The 20,345-nt window shown below is 51.0% G+C and overlaps 1 protein-coding gene across 2 annotated transcripts in view; it reads right to left on the reverse strand.

Annotated features, from left to right (window-relative positions):
• Positions 1-195: 195 nt before the first annotated feature.
• Positions 196-20,345, reverse strand: part of PEMT (phosphatidylethanolamine N-methyltransferase) — a 41,327-nt gene continuing 21,177 nt past the window's right edge. For both annotated transcript variants that reach the window (XM_027656594.1, XM_027656592.1), the window contains exons 3-8: positions 19,406-19,521; positions 11,437-11,582; positions 7,006-7,117; positions 3,129-3,203; positions 2,298-2,358; positions 196-1,603 (exon numbers count right to left, since the gene is read on the reverse strand). In XM_027656594.1, the coding sequence (XP_027512395.1) occupies positions 2,304-2,358; positions 3,129-3,203; positions 7,006-7,117; positions 11,437-11,582; positions 19,406-19,521 (504 nt within the window). In that variant the 3' untranslated portion in view covers positions 196-1,603; positions 2,298-2,303. The remainder of the gene's footprint in view (positions 1,604-2,297; positions 2,359-3,128; positions 3,204-7,005; positions 7,118-11,436; positions 11,583-19,405; positions 19,522-20,345) is intronic.

Below are 20,345 nucleotides of genomic sequence, written 5' to 3' on the forward strand. Positions count from 1 at the left end.
TTTAGCCTCTGTCTATAAACATTAACTGTGAAGGGGATGTGGAAACTTATCTAAAAATAAAATACTATGCCCAAATCTTTAAGAGGAAGGTTGTTGAGGTGGCAATAAAAAAATAAATCTATGTGTAATGGCCCTAAAATGATGAAACACAAACAAGGCGTCCGTGAGCCTGTCCAGAGGAAATGGGAGGCCGGATTGAAAAGAGACCAACACTTTTAATTCCTGCTGAGCAATGCCTGGAGGGTGAATTACAACATGCAAAAGCAAAAGGAAATGGAACCGTTTGGTGGAGGTGACACTGGGAAGAGGGAGGACCCTCCATGGAGGGGATTTTGTGATGCTGAGATGTGGCACCACATCCCGGTGCCCGTGCGGGAGCAGCTCCTTCTCCAACGCCATTGCTGCTTGTTTGGTCATTTACAGTTTATTTCTCAAACTGTTCTGGGAATCTGTAAACACAGAGCCTGGCTCTGGAGCATCACCTCTGAAGTCTTTCTGTTCAAGGCAGGATCCAGCACTGGGCAATTCTGGGACTTGTTGAGGCTGGTGGCAGGGGGCGGAGGGGCAGATCTGTACCTGGCTGCTGCATGGTGTGGAAGGCAGAAGCAGCCATTTCTCTCCCTCCCACCCACTGTCCCTGCAAGGCAGTGAAAAACAGCTGGAAGGCACTGGGTGCTGGGGAAAGCAGAAGGACCCTCATGTGGCCCATAAGGGAAAAGGAGGGACTGGGTGGGTGTGGAGGGGGCTGGGGCATCAACAGGGTGAGACATCTGCAGGGTGCAGACAGGGACTGACTCTTCCCTGGGTCTTCTCCATGCTAGGGTTTCCCCATGGGACAGCTGCCGTCCCTCCACCCCCCTTGGGCAGTGGTTTGGGTCATACATTCACATCTCTGTGCTTTTCAGTCACCTTTCTTTGAATATTTGCAATTGTGCAGAGACACTGCAGGGCTCTCTGTGAAGGGAGACCTCTGCAAAGTGGAAACTGCAGTTCTGGATGGGGAGGTTCCTTCTTCCGACAAAGAGGGGGTTTGTTGTTGGGTTTGCAGCATGTTTTACTGTTGTTTGAGTTTGCAGCAGTTTCCCCTCTACCTTCCCCAGCTCTGTTTGAATCCTCAGGGGCTCCTGAACCCTCTCTGTTGCTTCATCTGAGCTTTTGTTTGCTTCCCATGGCTCTTTGGCAGCATCTTCAGATGATCTTCAGGAACAGCTGGAGCCAGTGCTTCCCCATGCTCAGAGCTCACTTGTGAAATGCCCCTCCAGTCCAGAGAGAATTGCTTTTTCCCCTGAAGATCTCCAATAATCACTGGGGGAGAAGAGGTCAGGAGGTCCCGCATTGTGTAATTCCTGTGAGAGCATCAGGAGCTGCAGTGACCCGGAGTTGGGGACAGAGACCTGGGGACAGGGACCTCCATCTCCCATGGGCTGTGGTGAGGAGATGCCACCACGCTCGGGCTGTTCCTCTGATCACTTCCAGTGCTGCAGGGAGCTCGGTCAGCTCATTAAAGGTTTGCTGGGCTAATTAGTAGGATACATCTCAGTAGGAAACAGGGAAATCTGACAGTGTGGGGACCAGAGAGGCACGAGGTACCTGAGACAGTGCTCTGCAAAAGGCAAAGGGACAGGAGTCCATTAGGGACCTCAGTGGTGCCACAGCATTTCCATCAGAGCAGCAGTTATGGGGCTGCCAAAACCTCATCAGTGCCGTGGGTTTGTCTCAACTCTCCAACCACCAGTGGGCAGATGCACTGGGGGTTCCAGGGTGGCACTGAACCCCAGGGAAAGGAGCCTGGCCAGGAACTTGTGCTTTTGCAGAAGCCTTTGGCCCCCAAAACAAGCCTGGGCTGAGTTTTTAGGGTAAGCCCATGGGCAGAAGTGCTCCCGGCTCAGACAAGGAGCAGTCGGAGCAGGGACGCCTGATTTCCCTAAGGGAACACGTGCCCTCTCACACCATCCCTGCCGCTCACTGGAGCACCTGCCATGGCCAATAGCTGCTTTTTTTCTGCCTGATTCAGACTAAGCCTGGAGCTTCAAAGCTTCCCAGCAATTTTGCCTCGCACTGATTCTCAAGTGTATAATCAAAACAATTTGGGGGCTGCTGGTCGGGTGCCAGGAGGCGGACAAAGCTGCTGCTGTGAAAAGCCTTCCTGCCTGGGTTTTTGCAGAGGTTTGAAGCTCATAAGCCTTGAGGAGTGTGGGAAGGGCTCTGGAGGAGCCAGGGAAGGCAGGGCTGGGCAGGGGTGCTCGTAGGTGGGGGAGCCTGGCAAAGCAGCTGAAACTGCCGATCAGCAAACGTACCTGTGGCTACTTGTTCTTCACTCCCTTCTGTTTCTGCCGGTAGATTTCCTCTGTGAAAGGCCTGTGGTTAGGAGGACGGGAATTTGGGGAGAGAGGGGACAGAGACAAAAGAGAGGGGCAAAAGAAGGGAGGAAGAATTAAAATCAAGATTACTGTGCACCCAGAAACTCTGTCCTTCACAGGTTGGCACAGCCTGACTATTCCTGTGCCATGGCAATCCTCATCTCAGTCTCTCTGGATTGTGGAGCAGCTGCAAGCTGCTTCCACCAAGGACCATCCCTGTGCTGCATGGGACAAGGCTCAGCGCACACTCAGACTCCCCTGCATGCAGACCTTGCCACTCTGCATCTTCTCCTCCCTTGCAAACACAAAAGACCTTTCCCTGCTGCAGTACAACTGCTACTTCTGGGAATTATTCCAGTCTGTTCCATTCTCTGCTGCCAGGCTATTGTGGTGCAAAATATCAGAGAAGCCCATCCAAAGAACTACAAAATGCGAGCACTTCTTGTAGGGACTCTTCAGAGGACACAATGAGTTGTCTCACTGCCTTCCTCATTGTTCTCCTACAGACAAAATCAGGCATCCGAAAGGAAAAAAGATCTCATTTTGATAAAAACAAACAAATGCACAAATGTTCCTAGAACTCAGCAAATAGTTCCAGAGTGGAATCTGCCCATTATCAAAACAATTGAAAAACAATCCTCTGTTTTCCTTCTTCCTCTACTGAATTAATTGGAAAAAATCATCTCTACTTGTGCAGTTCTCCGAAACCTCGGGAGTTAAAGCTGGCAGAAGTAATTAGAAGCTCTCCAGTTCTGCACAGCTACTCACCCCTCATACAGCATGGCGATTGTGTAGGAAATTGCCACTACAGCTGTCAGCAAAAGGCCAGCTGGGCTGGCGTGCCTGTTTTGAAAGAGAAGGAAAAGATCAGGTAAGTACATGGGCTTATGCAAGACCTGGCTGAGAAAGTGAAATGAGACGCTGGGCTCCTTGAGAGCTCTCGCTCATTAAACAGAAGCAAACAAAAGGGCTGGGTTTTTTTTTTGTGCTCAATGTTAACTGTCTCAGACAGATGTTACTTGGCAAAGACTCTTCCCCAGCCTATTTCGGTGACTTATTTTAAGTCTGATCCCTGCACGTCTCTGCTAGAAGAGCTTCTGCTTTGATGCTAAATCCTGAGATTATAGGGATGTTTAAGGGCTGAGCAGCTGCTGAAGTATGGCTGTGGCTCCCACCCTGTGCTCTAAGGGAAGTGCCTGATGTCCCAGAAAGATGGGCCACCCAGGGTGCAGGGGACTCTTGGCAGAGAGAGCAGTGTATGGCACCCTATAGATCAAAGTGGAGGCTGAGCCATTGCAGGGATAGGGATGGAAAGGGATGGGAAGGTCCCTGTCTGCCCTTTGAAACGTGCTGGGGTGGGTGCTGCATCTGGGCTGGGTGCTGGGGGCTTGGTTCACCTCTAAACCCATTTCAAGATGTTTTAGAAACATGTCCTGTCACCTCCCAAGGCCCAGTGGAATGGTGTCCTCCAGCAAGATTTCACCAGGACTGATGCCATCCACTGCTCTGCACTGTCTGGTTGTGGGCAAAGGTGATCAAGAACTGTGGATGCAATAGATTGCTGTGCCTTTTAGCACTGAGGCCAAAAATTTGGGACCAAAAATCCCCATCACCTTCTGCTCTAAAGAGAGGTGTCACAGAAACATAGGTGAGCTGTGAGAATGAGATGAGGTTTAAGGTTCCTTCCAACACAAACCATTCTGTGACTCGTGCTGCTGGGAAAACATGCCTACAGAGGAGGGACTGAGCTACCTAAACCTCATACTGGAGCCCTGCTCAGGTACCACCTGGCCTCATCACTTCCTGGAGAGGCACCCACAAATCTTCACCTTTTCATTGTTTTCATTTTGCAATAACTTTTCCCTCATTAGGAAGCTTCGGGCAACTTCTTCTTCTCCCAACCCCCTGCTATTACATGCTTAGTCATGTCTCCTCCTTGATTCCTATCAGAGAGAACAAATTTACATGATTGTTTGTTGACAGCAAGACCTCTAATTGCATCATTTGGCTGCAGCTCCGGCTCTGATTTATGCGGCCTGTTGCTGTGAGTTAGAACACTTCCCTAGCAGAGACACACAAAGCTGTCCCTAAACAGTGAATGCTCCATTTGTCTCGCAGAAGAAATGAGGCTGCTGGATGCAGGTGATGAGCAGCATTTGGGTGAACTGTTTCTCTCCTCTTACAAGCTCAGCCTACATACTGGGCAAGGACTCATCGTAGCAGCATCAATGATGAATCAACCAGGAAGGTTTTGTGGTCCTGGCAGGGCTTTTTTTTGGGTAGGGAGTCTGTCCATCCCCAACCTTGCTGCAGCTCCCCATGGCAAGTGGGTTGTTGCCCCACTTGATGCTTTTAAGGCTGGAATGAAGTCAGAGGGCAGGCCGGTTTATGTGATGTGTTTATATGACCTTATGGATGAAAATAATCAATCCTTTGGGCTCTGACACTATGATGTGGAGTGTGATACATCACCAAGGGAGAACAAATATGCTCTGTGTTTTAGGTCTGACCAGAACCAGATGGCAAACACATTCCTCCAGCATCCCTCCCACTACCACAGAGCTGAGACTTTAGCTCTGGCTTCCAAGGGCAGACACCAACAACTTCTGCAAGCCCTGGGACCTAAGGAGAGAGCTGTGACTCCTCAAAAAAACCTCAGCAATTGGAAGGTGTCCAGAGAAGGAAAATGGAGCTGGGGAAGGGTCTGGAGCACCAGGAGTGGCTGAGGGAGCTGGGGGGGCTCAGCCTGGAGAAAAGGAGGCTCAGGGGGGACCTTCTCACTCTCTCCAACTCCCTGACAGGTGAGTGGAGCCAGGTGGGGGTTGGTCTTTGCTCCCGCGGAAGAAGTGACAAGGGCAAATGGCCTCAAGTTGTGCCAGGGCAGGTTTAGATTGGATGTTAGGAAAAATTTCTTCCCCAAAAGGGCTGGCTAGCCCTGGCACAGGCTGTCCAGGGCAGTGATGGAGTTATCATCCCTGGAGGGATTTAAAAGCTGTGTAGATGTGGCACTTGGGGACATGGTTTAGTGGTGAACATGTCAGTGCCGGGTTAATGGTTGGACTCAATGATCTTAGAATGCTTTTCCAACCTAAATGATTCCATGATTCTGTGAATTGAGATCACAGGGAAGAGAAACAGCCAAAACCACCGTGAGAAGGGTTGTGCTGAGCTTCCCCTGGGCAGGCGGGCGGTGTCTTGGTGCCACTTTGCACAGCTCCAGCAATTTGTTAACAGCAATTATTTGTCATGCCTCACTGGCCTTAATGGTGGCAGCCTTTTAACGAGAAAAAGAAGGCAATCACTGCTGTCTCGAGCTGCTTAGAGCTGCTTTTGCCCAGAATTGTGGTGGAAGACCAAACAATGTGCACCTGGTGAGAGGGGTGAGGAGGGATTCTGCGACAGAAACAGCTCAGGAGGGTTCCGTGGATTCTGCAAAGGTTCTAGGAAGTAGCTGATGGTTGCTGATCTTAAAACAAATAAAACTCTCCTTGTAATTCCTCCTGGTCTAATTCCTCCTTCTGCTTTGCTGTGGGGGTCATGGGGTGGTATGGGGTGGGTCATCCTGCCCCAGGTCTGTCCCACTCTCCCCAGCAATATCCATGCTTCCACCGTGCTGCTGCCAGTCCTGTGGCCAACTATCCTGCCCAGCGCTGTCAGCAGTGAGCTCACTCTGGCCCTTGTGCACCATTTCCCAGGATTTAGACCCCATCCAGCGCTGTGGCTCTGCCAGGAAGGGAAACAGCCTCATGCAACCAGCCCTGATGGCACCGGGGGTGATTTCAAGTGCAGAACGAACTGCAACAAGCTCGGTGGAGACAGGAGAGAAACCATCAGCTTTACTTATTACCAGGGGCTGCACACATGGCTGAAAAAATGACTAGAGAGTGGCAAAGCACTTCATTTTTTCCACCCAAGTAGAAAAGAGGTGGTCACAGTCAGGAGCACCAGTGTAAAATATCTAGTGATAACAGCCCACAACACTCCACAGGCTCCTGAAGTAACACAGCCGGGTGTTTTTCTCCTGGGCAAATAAATAAAATGTGATATTAAATGAAAACCACATCAAACTTGTTACACTGAATAGAGTATATTGCTCATTTGTTGCTAAATTACAGCCTATTCATTTCCTCCTAAGCAGGCTATTAAGCTGTGTTGTATCACACGAGAAGTGTTTCGGAAGTGTTATCACCGTGCAGTGGGGGAAAAGGGTGGCTTGGCTTGTTTTGCTTTTTTCAGAGTAATTACAGGGTCACACTGCTCCCCATATCAATGCCCTGCCCCTGCCGAGTGACACCCTGCACGAATTTGGCCCTGACTGTTGATTTTTCCACGTGCAGAGCCTGCCAAGGAACTCGTTCAGCTGCAGAGCATTTGCTGATGCCTCCTCTCCCCAGCACTTGCCCGCTATTTGTTTTTCTACAACTAAAGCTGCAAGTCTTTTATGACAGCACAAGATTTTCCACGCACAAAAATAGCCAGGAGGCCAGAAGCCAGGGCATGTTGCACTTTCCCTGCCATTTAATTGCTGACTGCCATCATCAAGTGCCCCTTCGGCCCCTGGTGCAGCCTGGCACCTCATGCCCTGCCAAAGACAGACCCCACACTCACCCTACAACAGAAGGTATTTGTAGGGACATGTACTCACATGAGGGACCAGCCCAGGTAGATGGCTGTGCTGCCCCAGTACATGGGGTTATCCAGGACATTGAAGGGGAAGCTGGTCACTTTTGCCTCCATCAGGATGCCAAAGTAATCACCTAAGAGCAAACAGAGAGTTTTTGGTTGGTCTCCATGAAACTGGGAGTCACGGTGGGCTTTTGGAACACTGGTACCCTCTCTGTGCCATGGGGCATCCCTGTCAGGGATGCAGAGCAAAGGGGTTTCACTGCTGACTTCCAGGCTGAGAAAACAGCAACAAATAAGTCACCTGTTTACTCTGTGCCTATCAGCTTTTCTGGGAATGGCTCTTTGCCCATAAGGAAGGTTCCTGCATTGCAGTGAGGTTATGGCAGCCACATCCCTCATCAGGAGGCAGCTCTTGAGGTCCAAAATGGTTAATTCTGGTTTTCTCATTTGAAAACTGTCCATTGCATGCCACTCGACGAGGAAGTAAGTGCATAGGATCAAATCCATTTAATGGGAAAATAAGCCCAGCGCCCTGTAATGGTGTTTGGAGATGTTATAATCACGACAACCACCACCAAATGCCCTCATCCAGTGCCACCCTCATCTCGTAGTTCAGAGAATTTCTCAGAATTTCAGAAAATAGCACCTCTGCCTACAAAACACTCAATTATCAGCACGATGATGATGATGATAATAGGTGATTGTCATCTGTAATGAGGAAAGCTTTCAGAACTGTCAGAATCCAACCAGCTTCCCATCTACCTCAGAGCGATCCTTCCACCCTCCCAAAAGGAGCTTGGAAGAGGAATGACAGCAAGAAGATGTGTAGCTCGTGAGCAGCATTTTGTGGGGGGGGTAGGTAAAGGGCCAGGATGCAGATTTTTGGTTGTGTTGGTCTTACAAGTGAGACCACAAAGCACCACCACATCTACAAGTGCTTTAAATCCCCCTGAGGATGATGATTCCACCACTGCCCTTGGGCAGCCTGTGCCAGGGCTGGACAGCCCTTTTGGTCCCTGTTCCATGTCCACTGTAACAACTCCATGTTCCTTGTCCCCTGCACAAGACAAGCATTGATCCGTGAGGAGCAGTGCCAGTCCATCGGCCCAGGGCGCTGCCACCACCCTGGGCTGTGTTCCCAGCTTTGCTGCCAGCCTGTTCCCTGACCTTGGGCAAGTCTCCTCTGTCCCTCCTGGTGCTATTGTGCACCGATCATAATATCAGTGCTTTCTTAGAGCACAGAGGGTGGTGAGGATTAATGTATGGTGAGAAAGTGCTCGCAAATCTAGATGAAAGGCATTACAGGAGAGCAAACTATTCAAGGTTATTATTATTACCTGGATCGCAGTGTAATTTCTTTGACCTCACATGGTGCTAAAACATTTATTTCTAAGGATAAACAGCCCCTGCCCAATTACACAATGCTTTTGGGCTTTAACTACAGGCCACTAAGTGAGATAATTGCCTCGTATTCATACTATATGTTCTCACAGTTACTTGGCAATACATCTCTGAGATTGTTCTGGTAGAAAGAACACATCACCCCCTGCCACAGCCCATTTCTGTGCTTTTTTATGTGTCAAAATGCTTCATTATCCTCTGCCCGCCCTTGCCTTTTGGCTGAACACCTCGCTCCCCAAATGGCACTGGCACTGGGGAGGTTCACACAAAGCCCTGGGTCCATGGGGCTGGCAGGGGCTTCTCTGTGCCCGGCACTGGTGGGGCTGTGGGACCCTCCTGGCAGGCTCCCCACAAGCAGGAGCACACTGGCAGTTTTTCCAATGTAATCTCTGCCTCTAAACCTGCACAGTTCAATGAGCATGACCACCAGAGAGGTGGTTTATATGTTTTTATGTTCACAGGAAAGGACTCCGTGTTGTTTTGCGCAGCATCAGCCTCGGCATCTCCTGAGCCTCCATTAAGCCTCGAAATCAGGAATCAGCTTCTTGTAAAGCTGAGGGACCTTGGCAGCTCATTGGAGGGTTTTTTTCTGCTGGAGATCTGTATAACCATCTCACTGCACCTGGGATCATAGCAGCAAAAAGCCATTTGGTGCATTCTACAAGGTGCCCCAAGGTCCCTAGAGCCTGACCTAGGCTGAAAACCCACCTCCACTTCACTCTGGAGAACCATCCGCTTCTCCAAGCCCAGTAACAGACTTTGGTCAAGTCAGATTGACTTGAACTCTTGGTCAGTGCTGGAAGGAACAGAACTGGGGAACAAAACAGATGGGCTCAAGCAGGTAGAGCTGCCTCTCTGTGCCCTTGGCCTCAGGATTTCCAAGTCCTTGTCACTGGGTTTTTTTGGGAAATAGGGCAAACAGCGAGGTGGAGGGTGCTGAAGTGATGCCCAAATCCCAGCATGGGCATGGCACAGACACAGGGCACCAGGAGATGGATCTGCCAGGTAGACCTGCATCCAGCTGTTGCAAACAGAGGCTGGGGCTGGTGCTGCTGTTCGGGAGATGGGGTGGCACAGCAAGGCTTGCTGGAGAAGGGTGACTCACACCGCTCCCACTGCACTGTTTAGCGCACACTTCAGAGACAAAGTGTTCTGCAGCTGCTCCAAAGCTCAAATGTGCTGTAAAGAGGGAATCTAACAGGCAGCCCTGATGTGGTCCCTGTGCCCTCCCTGGTTCAGCCCTCGGTGCTGTAGAAAAACTGAAAAAGTAAGGGTCAAATCCTGTTCTGGTAATTTTTGAAGTGCTCGCGTGTCAGAGGTTCTCTCAAGACTTCTCTTGAGCTCAGCTATCAATAGTGAGAAGCAGCTGGATGCCCCTTCTAGCCAAAGCAGTGCAGCCCTTTGCTACCTGTAACCCTTCCTCCTCCCGCAGCGCCAGTGCAGCACTAAAATCCCGCATGCAGGAGGATGTTGGAAATACAGTCTCAAGTGAGTCCTGAGCAAGAGAATATCCCATGTGAGATCCTCAGAGACCTGCAAACCCCTTGTCTTCCCCATGACTGGTTAAGAAACCACGCTGAGGGGTGTGGACTTTGCTGACTTGGACTCATGGACTCAACAGGGAAGCTGTTACTGGTCCAAGGATGGATGTTCTGTGGGGCTCCAGCTGGGCCATGCCTTCGTGGTACAGAGGTCCCAAGCCAGCCTGGCTGCACTAGCATGTGGTCTTGTGAAGTCCCCACCCTGACTCAGCTCTGCCCTGTTACCTGCCATGCACTGCTGGTAGACAGAGCTGGTCCCTGCTGCCTCATGCAAGGCTTGGAGCCAGGCAGCCTCAGCCCGGGACACTCCAGGGAGAACCTTCTTGGCAGAGTGGATGGAGCAGAAATGCCCCATATGGACAACTAACACCCATCCCTTCCCTGCCCTGGGGGACACAGAGGCAGGGGACAGGGCCCCTCTCACAGCTTACGCTGAGCTTGACTCACTTGTTTGCTTTCTCCCAGCAGTTCAAGTCCACTGGATCCTCCTGGTCGGATGAATCAGGCTTTACGTAAACAACTCCAGACCTGGCTGAACTTCAGGAGCATTCAAGCAGCTCTTGCTGGCGGGTGCTCCTGTGCCCAGCCTCTCTGGACATGTCTCTACAGGCACAGCATCACTCCGGGAGGCTGCAGGTGATTTTGGAGGATGCTGGTGCCCAGTAGCTGAGGGACAGGGGTGTGATACAGGGTTGCACATGAAGGGTGAGGGGACGCATTCAGGAGTGCTGAGCTCTATTTCTGGCAGCAGGATTTTGGCCAACTCAACACATTTCTTTGCAACTCCACTTGAAACCAGGAAGGCTTATTACGTCCCTCTCTTCTTCCTAGCGACACCACAGGAGCTAATTGAATTTGGTTTGTAAAGCACTTGCAAAAGCACAGCCTAAATGCGGTGTCAGAGCTGAGGCTGTGATTATTTCAGCCAGCGGGAGCTGCCCCTTTCCTTGGATATTTATTGTTCCTGTCTCTACTTTATTTTTATGAATTCCACACATACTGGCATGTTTTTAAAGCCAACAACGCTAACAGAATTACTCTCTAAATGTGAAAGCAGGCGCAGTGGAAAATGCCTTCTGCCATAAAGTGGCAGATAAAAGGATCTGTCAACGAACATTCAGGTTTATTGCAGAGGGAAGAGCAAATCAGATCCTGCCTTGGCACGTGTGACAAGCAGGTGAGTGCTCAGAGCAAGGCTGCTGGACAGTTCACACCCACTGTGCCGGTGCTGCTTGTGGGGTCTTGCCCTTGCACCTTTTCTGGAGGGTGTTTGGACTGGCAGACAATCAGCTGTGCTCCAAACTTTCAGGCTTAACACTGAAGGTGATGGGACTTGCTGTATAAAACCACTGCACCGTGTGAGGTAACGGCATGGTTAGATCATGCTTTGCATCATAAAGCCCTGAAGGCAAGGACAAGGGAATTCCTATGGGACTCTGCCCTAGCAAGAGATCCCTGCAAGGATTAAATGCATTTTCTGGTTAAGCTGTTGGATTTTTAGTGCTTACCTAGGAATGTCCCAGTGAATCCCAGTGCTAAGAAGCTGGAGATGACAAACAAGGTCCCCACAGCCGAGATGGCCACGCCTGAGTAATAGGTCCAGTGGCAGTCCCAGCCCTCCAGCTTTGGCTGGCTCTTCATGGCTTCTGTGAAGCTGTTGGAGAGACAACAAGAGCCATTAAAAACAGCAACTCATTAACAACATGACCCACCTCTCCCTGAGAGATGGAGCTTTGGGAGAGAATGCTGCTGAGGAGGTCCCTTCTCTGGATCCCTTTTCCCACCTGGACCTATTCAGCCTTCCAACAGCAGAAGCAAGGAGCCGAAGCCTATGAGCAGCCAGGGTTTGACCTGGGGCAGCTATTTCTACTCACAACCCTTGCTCACTCCTGGAAATACCAACCCCCCTGACTTGTGACATCAACACCTTTGTCTCGTTCACCAAATCCCAGCTTTCATCGTGACTGGGAGCTCTGGGACAGACTCCTTTGCGAATGCCGGAGGCTGCGATGGCTCGGCACAGGACTCGAAGGGTTGGGAACAATCGGCTGGATTATCTCGTGCTCCCACCCCCGTTCCCCTCCATCAAAATATTTTGCAGCGTTCATGTGTTAGCCACGTGCCCAGCAGTGATTCACGGCTGCAGCCTGACAGTCAGGGGGAGGATTGGAACGGCGAAAGGAAAATACGAGAGACAAGGCGTTTTCAAGTGCGAACACAGCTCCCCCGTTCCAGGCTGGCTCAGGCATTTCGGGTCTGACCTTCCAAACACTCGTTTGTGATTGGAATAACGGTGACCCCCTCCCTTCAGCCCCTTGAACTCTGCCCAGAGCCGGGCTTGGCAGGCTCAGCATCGCACATGGCTCCGACACAAACGCACGGTGACAAAGGAGACAACGCTGTGATTAAAAAAACACCATTAATAACAGCGAGAGGAGATAACAGACCCGCAGAGCTCTACACAGTGTTTCTCCACATGTTGTTGACACATGAGGTAGGAAACTTTGAGTCTTTTTTTAATGAGCACCCTGGAGGCTGAAATTCAAGCAGAATAACAGCTATCCCATGCCTCTGGCCACTGCTGCCTGTGAGTGGCGGGCCAGTAGTGCTGCTCCTGCCTGCGGTCCCGGGCTCCTCGGCTGGAAAATGCTTCCATGGTGCTATCTGCAGGGCTTGGGATAGTTTTTTTTCCCTGATGTCCCTCTTCTCTAAGCACTGTAAATCCCTGGATTTTTTCTCTGTTGCCCAAATAAAAACTGAGAGAGACAGCCAGTCCTGCCTTCATGGTTGATGGAAAGGCAGCTGGAAATCTTTTGAAGGTTCAAATGATGGTAAGTTCAAAGCACCAAGAAAGTCCAGGATAATATTTAAACTCTGTGGTTTAAGGACCTGATGATATTTCTTGTTCTCCTTGGAGCTTGTTCCTACTAGACTTTCCACTGTTGACAGGTTTTTAGGACCCCAGAACAAGACATTTAATCTTTGCTTTGGACTGAAACAAGGAAACAAAACACGGAATAAATGTAACATGCCTGGGAGTGAGCAAGAACACATCTTGGTGATTTACACTCTGAATATTACCGAGAAATTCCCTTTTCCACGGAGCCAAGCACAGGCAGAGAACAATAACGTGGCCCCAGGTGATGTAATGGTGTCCCCAGGTTGGCCCTCCTCCAGCACCCAGCACAGCTCCTTGCAATCACCAGGCTCACACTGGCTTAGCTTAAAATCATTTTTGATGGGAAGACACAAATCTGGCTGCACTGTGAAGCAACAGCAGCTGCACACCCCTTTGCATCACTTCCCCAGTGTTTATTTTTAAATGACACAAGTCTCCTCTAAGAAGAAGAAGCCAAAAAAAATCCATGTCCCTGATACTAGCACTGCCTGGGTTTGGGAGGAAAGCAATCCCCCTGCAGGGATGTGTCTGTCTGCCTGAGGAATCCTGGCCTGGCTGTGCACTCACAGCACACCGTGACATCCCTGGGGATGCTCTGGAGCTCTTTGGTCACACAGAGGAGGATGCTAATGCCTTTCACAGCAGTGAGGTTTGGCTCCACATCCAACCAGGGCCTCTCCAGAGGGTAGCAGCACTGGGAAGTATCTCAGAGCAATCAAAAGTCACTGCTGCTGATCCCTGGGGAGGCAGGTGCTGAGCTGGAATCTGCCTGGATCCCAGGCCCTGGCAAAGAGATGGCAGAGTACAGAGAGACACAGTCAGAACACAGCCCTTGGAGGCTTCTTGCTCTGGATAAGCTGGGCTCACACTGTCTCACATCCTTGAGGCTCCTCTATCTGATGCTGGTGACTCGACTCTGTCTTGGAACATGGAACAAAAGTGGCTTCAAGAGCATGAACTGGTTGACTGAGAATCAGCACTGGAAGTTTTGTAACCAGCACATGGTATGGTTTGTTTTGGCAAAGCTGTCTCCCCTGCTCCAGATGATCACATCCTTCCTTTCCATGGTCGGATAGGCCTGCATTAGTTATTCTCATCAGCATGTCTCACTTGGTTCCCTGCTGTTTGGCTTACAGCTACAGAAGGAGGTGTTTGCACGGAGATAATGGACTGCCTTTCCCTCTAGGAATGGTTTATATCTTCCTAAACACACTCTCTATTTGCATTAAACATGATGCGCTCAGGAGTCTTCAGAATTGGTAAATAAACCTTTTAAGCATTTAGGGTGCTGGGCCATGACAAGCAGCACAGAGTCGTCAATTATTCCAGCATCTACAAATGCTCCTTGATGGTGAGGGAGCCTCCCTGGCTATGTTTCTCCCTCCCTGGTAGGGACAGACAAGGTTTTGGGCATTTCCCTTGTTAGAGTGCCAGTTGTGCTGCCAGTCCCTTCCTTCATGTGCCTCTAAGTCACGTTTGTTACAGCATTTATTTCTGGCTGCACAACAAGGCAGTGGCGCAGCTCAGCACCCAAGAGGACATCAATTAAATCCATGCTTTGTCCCAGTACCTGGAATTGCTTTATGTGCCGAGTGGAGCGATTGCCATGGTGAGGAGGATCCATCCCTCGTACCAGCGCAGGGGAGGGGCGGGGGGGCTGCGACCTACTTTGATCACAGACCTGGCTGCTGTGGTGAGGATGGCTGCCACCAGGGAGGGGCCTGGAATGTGCCCTCAGTTTTGGAAGAGAGAAACTGGGGAAATGGGGCATCCCCTGACATCTCCCCACGCTTGCCAGTGTGAAGCGTGACACCAGAGCTACACACTCTCCACCAGTTGGGAGAAGCCCAGATCCATCAACTCTGCTCTGGTCATACTAGCAGATATGGCCAATTCCTGGCAGGATGGGAGCAGCCAGGGAAGCGGGCATTGTTCTGCCCACACTTCCCAAAACAGAGAGGCACTTGCTCAGGCACAGCCTCTACATTGCTGCTCCATGGGAATCATAGACTGGTTTGGGTTGGAGGGGACCTTAAAGATCATCCAGTTCCATCCCCCTGCCATGGGCAGGGACACCTTCCACTAGACCAGGTTGCTCCAAGCCCTGTCCAACCTGTCCTTGGACACTTCCAGGGATGGGGCAGCCACAGTGGCTCTGGGCAACCTGTGCCTGTGTTTCCCCATAAAACATTTCCTCATAAAAGAATTCTTCCTTATATCTAGTCTGAATCTCTTGTCTTCCCGTTTACCACATAATAAATCCCATGAACTGGAAAACCACTCAAAATGGTTCTGAAATGTGGGGATGGACAAGTCATGCTGGTGGGATCCCAGGAAGAAAGTGGGAGCGAAGGAAATCGGCAGCAGATCCTCTGGCTGGGACACTGACAGGACCTGCAGCCAGGTTTGCATAAGCAGGCGCTGATTTATTCAACCAGAAAACTTAAAAAAACCAAGCCCAAAACACATCCCCAAAGGCCACATGAAGAAGAAAGCCTGGAAATATTGTACTAAGAGAGAAGCTGAGCTTTTTAGGTCTTGCTGGGGGCCTCTCTCAGTGGCCCCCAGCAAATGTATTTTGTCATCCCTCTCCTGCAAAGGAGGACAAAGACCTCATCCAGCAAACTGGGTCGCTGCGGGGAGCAGCCCAGCAGTGCTTCCTTGCATGATCCCAAAAATCATCCTGGAAACTGGGGCTAGCAAGTGCAATTGGGGCAGAATTGGGCCAGGGGCCAGCAGGCAGCAAGGAAGCAGCGGTGGTGCAGGCAACCAGGATTTCAGTGACAACAGCCACCACTGCAAGGTGCCACAGTCACCGTGCGGGATTTCGGTTCATCCCCACACCTGAGGTTTTGTTCCTCTCAGCTAAAGGAGGCAATGGGGATAAAAACCACCCGGTAGTGCCCAGCAGCACACACTGCAACAAAAGATCTTGTTCATTTGAAAACAGCAACCTCGACAACACTGAAATCGTCCTGCTGATACCACCGGCAATTGTCAGCCCAGCCATCATCTTCACAGCTTCTTTTGCCAATAATGACTTTGCTTTTCTGACAGCACTGGTGGGTGTGTGTGTGTTATTTCGGTCAGTCGGGGGCTGTGGCAGCTTCTCCCCCCACCTCACATCTCAGCTGCCTGGTTTCCTCATGCGGATGCCGTGGGCAGGAGGTGCCGTCGGCCGCCTGGGGCTTTTCCCGAACAGCCATCAGAGATTGCTGGTAGCGTGGCTCGGAGGGGCATCAGCTCCAGCAGGCAAAGCTCGATTCCCATCATCAGACTTGGTCACTTCTGCACACAGGGCCACGTGGTTCTGGGATTGATGCTGCTTACGGCAAGCTCATTCGTGAGAGGCACTAGCTGGCAATGACAAACAGCCCCTTTCCTGGGCAAAACCCCATCCCAAGGTGGATTTATTTTCCTGGAAGTGTCACCTTCAAGTGAGAAATCCACACAGGAGGCAATGTGTACAGGACTTCATGCCAACCAGCAGCGTGGTACCACTGAGCATGTTGCCAGTGGCACTGCCTCTTTGAGATTTATTCCCACTGAGACATCACAGCCCTGGGTACCCCAACGCCCTGCAACCCCCTTTCAGGGTGTGCACGTGGGTGCTGCCTTTAAGCTCAAGGAAACATCCCAAGACCTGAAGCTCAGAAGTTCCCACGTACCTGCCCTGAGGTGGGCAGTGTGCCAACATGTGCCAAAGGCAGCACAGAAGGGCTCAGAAGCAGCACCGGCAACTAATTGCAGAGCTGATGCAGGGAAAGATATCAACAAGGTGGTGAGGGAAGAGAGACTGACACTGGATGCAAGTCTGGAGGACAGTGAAGGTTGTCACGTCCCATGTCACGCAGATAACAGTCACAAACCGCCGGGCCAGCGCACGTGGTGCAGATGGTTCAGAAGTTCAGGAATTGTTTTCACAGATAAGAGTCTCAGAGATGGAAGTTCCCTGCTTCTTGCAGAAAGAAAAGGCTGTAATGAAAATGATCATTGCACCAACGCAATTAAGGATGCTTGTCTTGTGCACTTGACTAGGCAGGTCCCACCTGGTCACAGGTCACTCCAAATTGCAAGCCAAGACTGCAAGCTGATAATGAAGCTCAGAGCTGGGAAGCACCTAATTGCTTAACTGAGCACAAAGACATCCCTCTTACACACAAGGTATCCCTTTGGAGCCAAGCTGGCATGAGAGCATCATGTCCAGCTGCAGACAGGACCATGGCACAGACCCCGCGTGGGGTGGGTGGTGAAGCAGCCGCACAGCCCAGCTCCCGGGCGCTGTCAGTCGAAATTCCAACCCACTCCCGAAGTTTCTGTCTGCTCTGCCCTCCCCTCCTCAGCCCCCAGCCTGGAGCCTTTCAAAAATTCAGTTGCGAAAAGGAAGCAGGTTTTTAAAACCAAAAGAGACATCCCCTGGGCTCCTCATCACTCCCTGGCAGCCCCCACCCACGTAACAAGTCCCCAGAGGAGGCAGAGAGGAGTTTTAAAGGCTGGATTACAGCACTGGGGGTGGAGGGACCCCCGAGGCTGCCTTTTTGCTCTCTATCAGCAGCCTGCCTTTTTGCTCTCTATCAGCAGCCTGCATGCTCTGCACGAGCAATCCCGACCATTATGCCAAGCACAGCTTCCATGGGGCTGAGGAGCAGCAAACCTGCTCCCACCAGCACACCCAGTACAAGTGACTCAGAGAATAAAATGAAGGGAAAAACAAAACAGCAAGAGACGCGTCCCTTGCAGCGTCCCTGGCCGCTGAGATGACGGTGCCCGTGTGGTGCAAAGCCCCTCTGGTGAGCTGAACCCCACTTTGCACCTGGCTGGTATCTTCATGCAAGGGCAAGGGGCAGGATGAATCCTTCCCAGGAAGCAAAAGCTCTCCAGGCTTGAGCAGTAAGCCTTGGAGGGCTCGCTGGGCTGGGAATGAAGGCAGCAAGTCTCCCAGGTGTGTTTTGGGATAACTCTAGCAGTTGCTGCTCTGATGATCCCCCTGAAACTGTCCCATTACTCCCACAGTTAAGACCTTGCCTTGCTTGAACAGCCTCCAAAGCCTGCTAGCCGTCACTCAGGCCAATTTCAGTGACAAGAAAAGGTGAGAGAATAACCCAACCACGTCGAAACATCTGGGCAAAATCAACTTCCCATTGCAGTCATGTGAAAGGCTTTGGCCCATTGTGGTGGGCTGGCATCTCATCTGTGTTCTGCTAGGGGTGAGCTGCCCCATCTTTTCTCCTCCAAAACTAAGGTCCAGATGGGGCTTTTCCAGCCCCCTGAATTGATCTTGTTGTTTCTTCAGGGCCCAGCTGCTGTGCTGTGCAGGCAGAGCCAAACTCAGTGAGTCTACAGGCTCATGACAGAGCAGAGCCAGTGATGCCAGCCCTGGTGGGGCTCTGAGGGCTCTACAGGGGGAATGTGGGACATAGTGCTGGGACAGATGAGGCCCCTTTGGCTCTCCCAGCAGTTCCCAGTCAGTGTCTTGTCAGTGACCCAGTGAGCCTCACTGACCCAGGAGCCAGCAGGAATGGAGACTGTCCTTCCATCACCCATGTTTTTAATTAAAGGCAGGGACAAGGCTTTGCACTGCTTCCCAGACAACAAATGACTATGTAATTTGTGCAAGAGACTGTTGAGACATTCCCCAGCGAAATCCAAGCTCTCTGTGTCACTGAGACATCAGCAGCACACACACATGCCCTCTGAATTGCCTGCATTCGATTACAGACCTGTTCACTGCAAGCTTTCTTACAGTTTCTGCAATCAGCAGTAGCTGGGACAAACACAGAAGGGCAAGGGCAGGTCCTGGTGTCATTTCCAGGAAGGCATAGCTCTTAAATACATGTGCAAATTCCAACCAGAGATCTCTACGCCTGGGAAATTACCCAGAGTACTAAACAACCCATTAGCTCTGACCCTGGTATAATTGAATCTGGGAATTTAGTGAGTCTGTCTCGACTAACAGCAGTGAAGATAAAGCCTACCAGATCACAGATAAATTGCTGGCATTGAGGAAATCTTCTGCAGTAAAACCTCTCTGCTGCACTGGGAATGCTAAAGGACGTATTCCCACAGTGTACGGTGTATCAGCCATACAATACTATTAGCAAGCCCAGGTAGTGTTTAGAGATGGTAGATAAGAGTTTCAAGAGACTGTTTGCTAAGTGCACAGGTAATCCTGCTCTTCTGCACAGGAAACTGCGGCTTCTTAAAAGCAGCTTTAATTTTGTTTATGATTTTTATGAGAAAATTAAAAAATCCTGCTGTTACATATGATCCATCCTGTGCAAACAGCCCTCCTGTCACCTGGGTTGCTCACAGGGGAGAGGAAACATCCCCAGGGAGCAGAGCAAGGAAACCTGTGACACTCAATGGCTGGTGAAACTGATGGGTTTGGCCATCCTGCCGTATCCCTTGTCTTTATTACAAACCCTGGAATAAATCTGCTGCTGGCTGGAGTTATCCAGCCATGGAAGAGCAATGCACTGGGGCTGGATTCAGCACTGCAGAGCAAATATCCCTCATCCCCCCCACTCTATAGGGGCATTTCTTTCCATGGATACACGTCAGTAGGGTGAGCTCCTTACCAGTGGCTCCGCACACAGTTCAGCAGCAGGATCACGGCGCCCAGGCAGTAACAGGCAGCATGTGCAGAGCCGAAGACTCGGCTGAACACTCGTGTTTTGTGCTCCAATCTGGCCACCTGGAGGGACAACAGAAAACAAAGTGGGTGGTTGGGGATGCCTGGCACATGCTGCCCCAGGAGCCCAAATCCCACAGCCTTGGCCTCACATGCTGGGGACACTTTGTCTGTGTGGCTTTGTGCAAGACGCAAGTGGAGGCCACTGATGGGACATGCCTTGAGCCAAGCCTGGGGATGAAAGCTCCTTCTCCTACCCATGCCAGACCCTCCTTGCATTGCATATGCCCTTGTACACCAGGTCAGCCAGCAGCATCAAGGCCTGGGCTGATGGAAAAAAATCAAAAAAACCACCCTACACATTAGTTTTGGGGAATATGACGCTTGGCATTCAACAAGGCTGAGAGCATTGCTAAGAAGGAAAACAGATCCCTGAGGAGATGCACCACAGGGACACCCAGCTCTCATTTTCTGGGACGTATCACCTCCTATGTCCAGTCTTGGTCTCAGGGATCACACCTGACCCCGGGAAGAACCCTTCACTGTGCACATCCAGAAAATTTGCAAGCGTTCCCTCAAGTTTGCCCAAGATAAGATCTGCTAGCCTTGCCCAGAGAACTGCTTCCATTTGTACCAGCTGAACCAGCCTGGCCTTCATTAGCACTCAGCAATTGTAGCCATTAGGGCTCATCTGCCCTCCTCACCCATCTCAGTGCAGCAGTGACACCCTGGGACCCACATGTACACAGGCAGCATCCCTGAGGAGGCATTAACATCCCTTACAGCACACTTTTCCCTGGCTGTAAGGTTCAGCTCTGTTTTCTGCAGATGCTGATGGGCCCCTGCCCAAACCGCCCCACAGATGAGGAATTGCCCTCTAACCCCAG

Source organism: Corapipo altera, unplaced genomic scaffold (genome assembly GCF_003945725.1).
Source record: "Corapipo altera isolate COAL_440 unplaced genomic scaffold, ASM394572v1 104, whole genome shotgun sequence".
NCBI lineage: Eukaryota > Metazoa > Chordata > Aves > Passeriformes > Pipridae > Corapipo > Corapipo altera.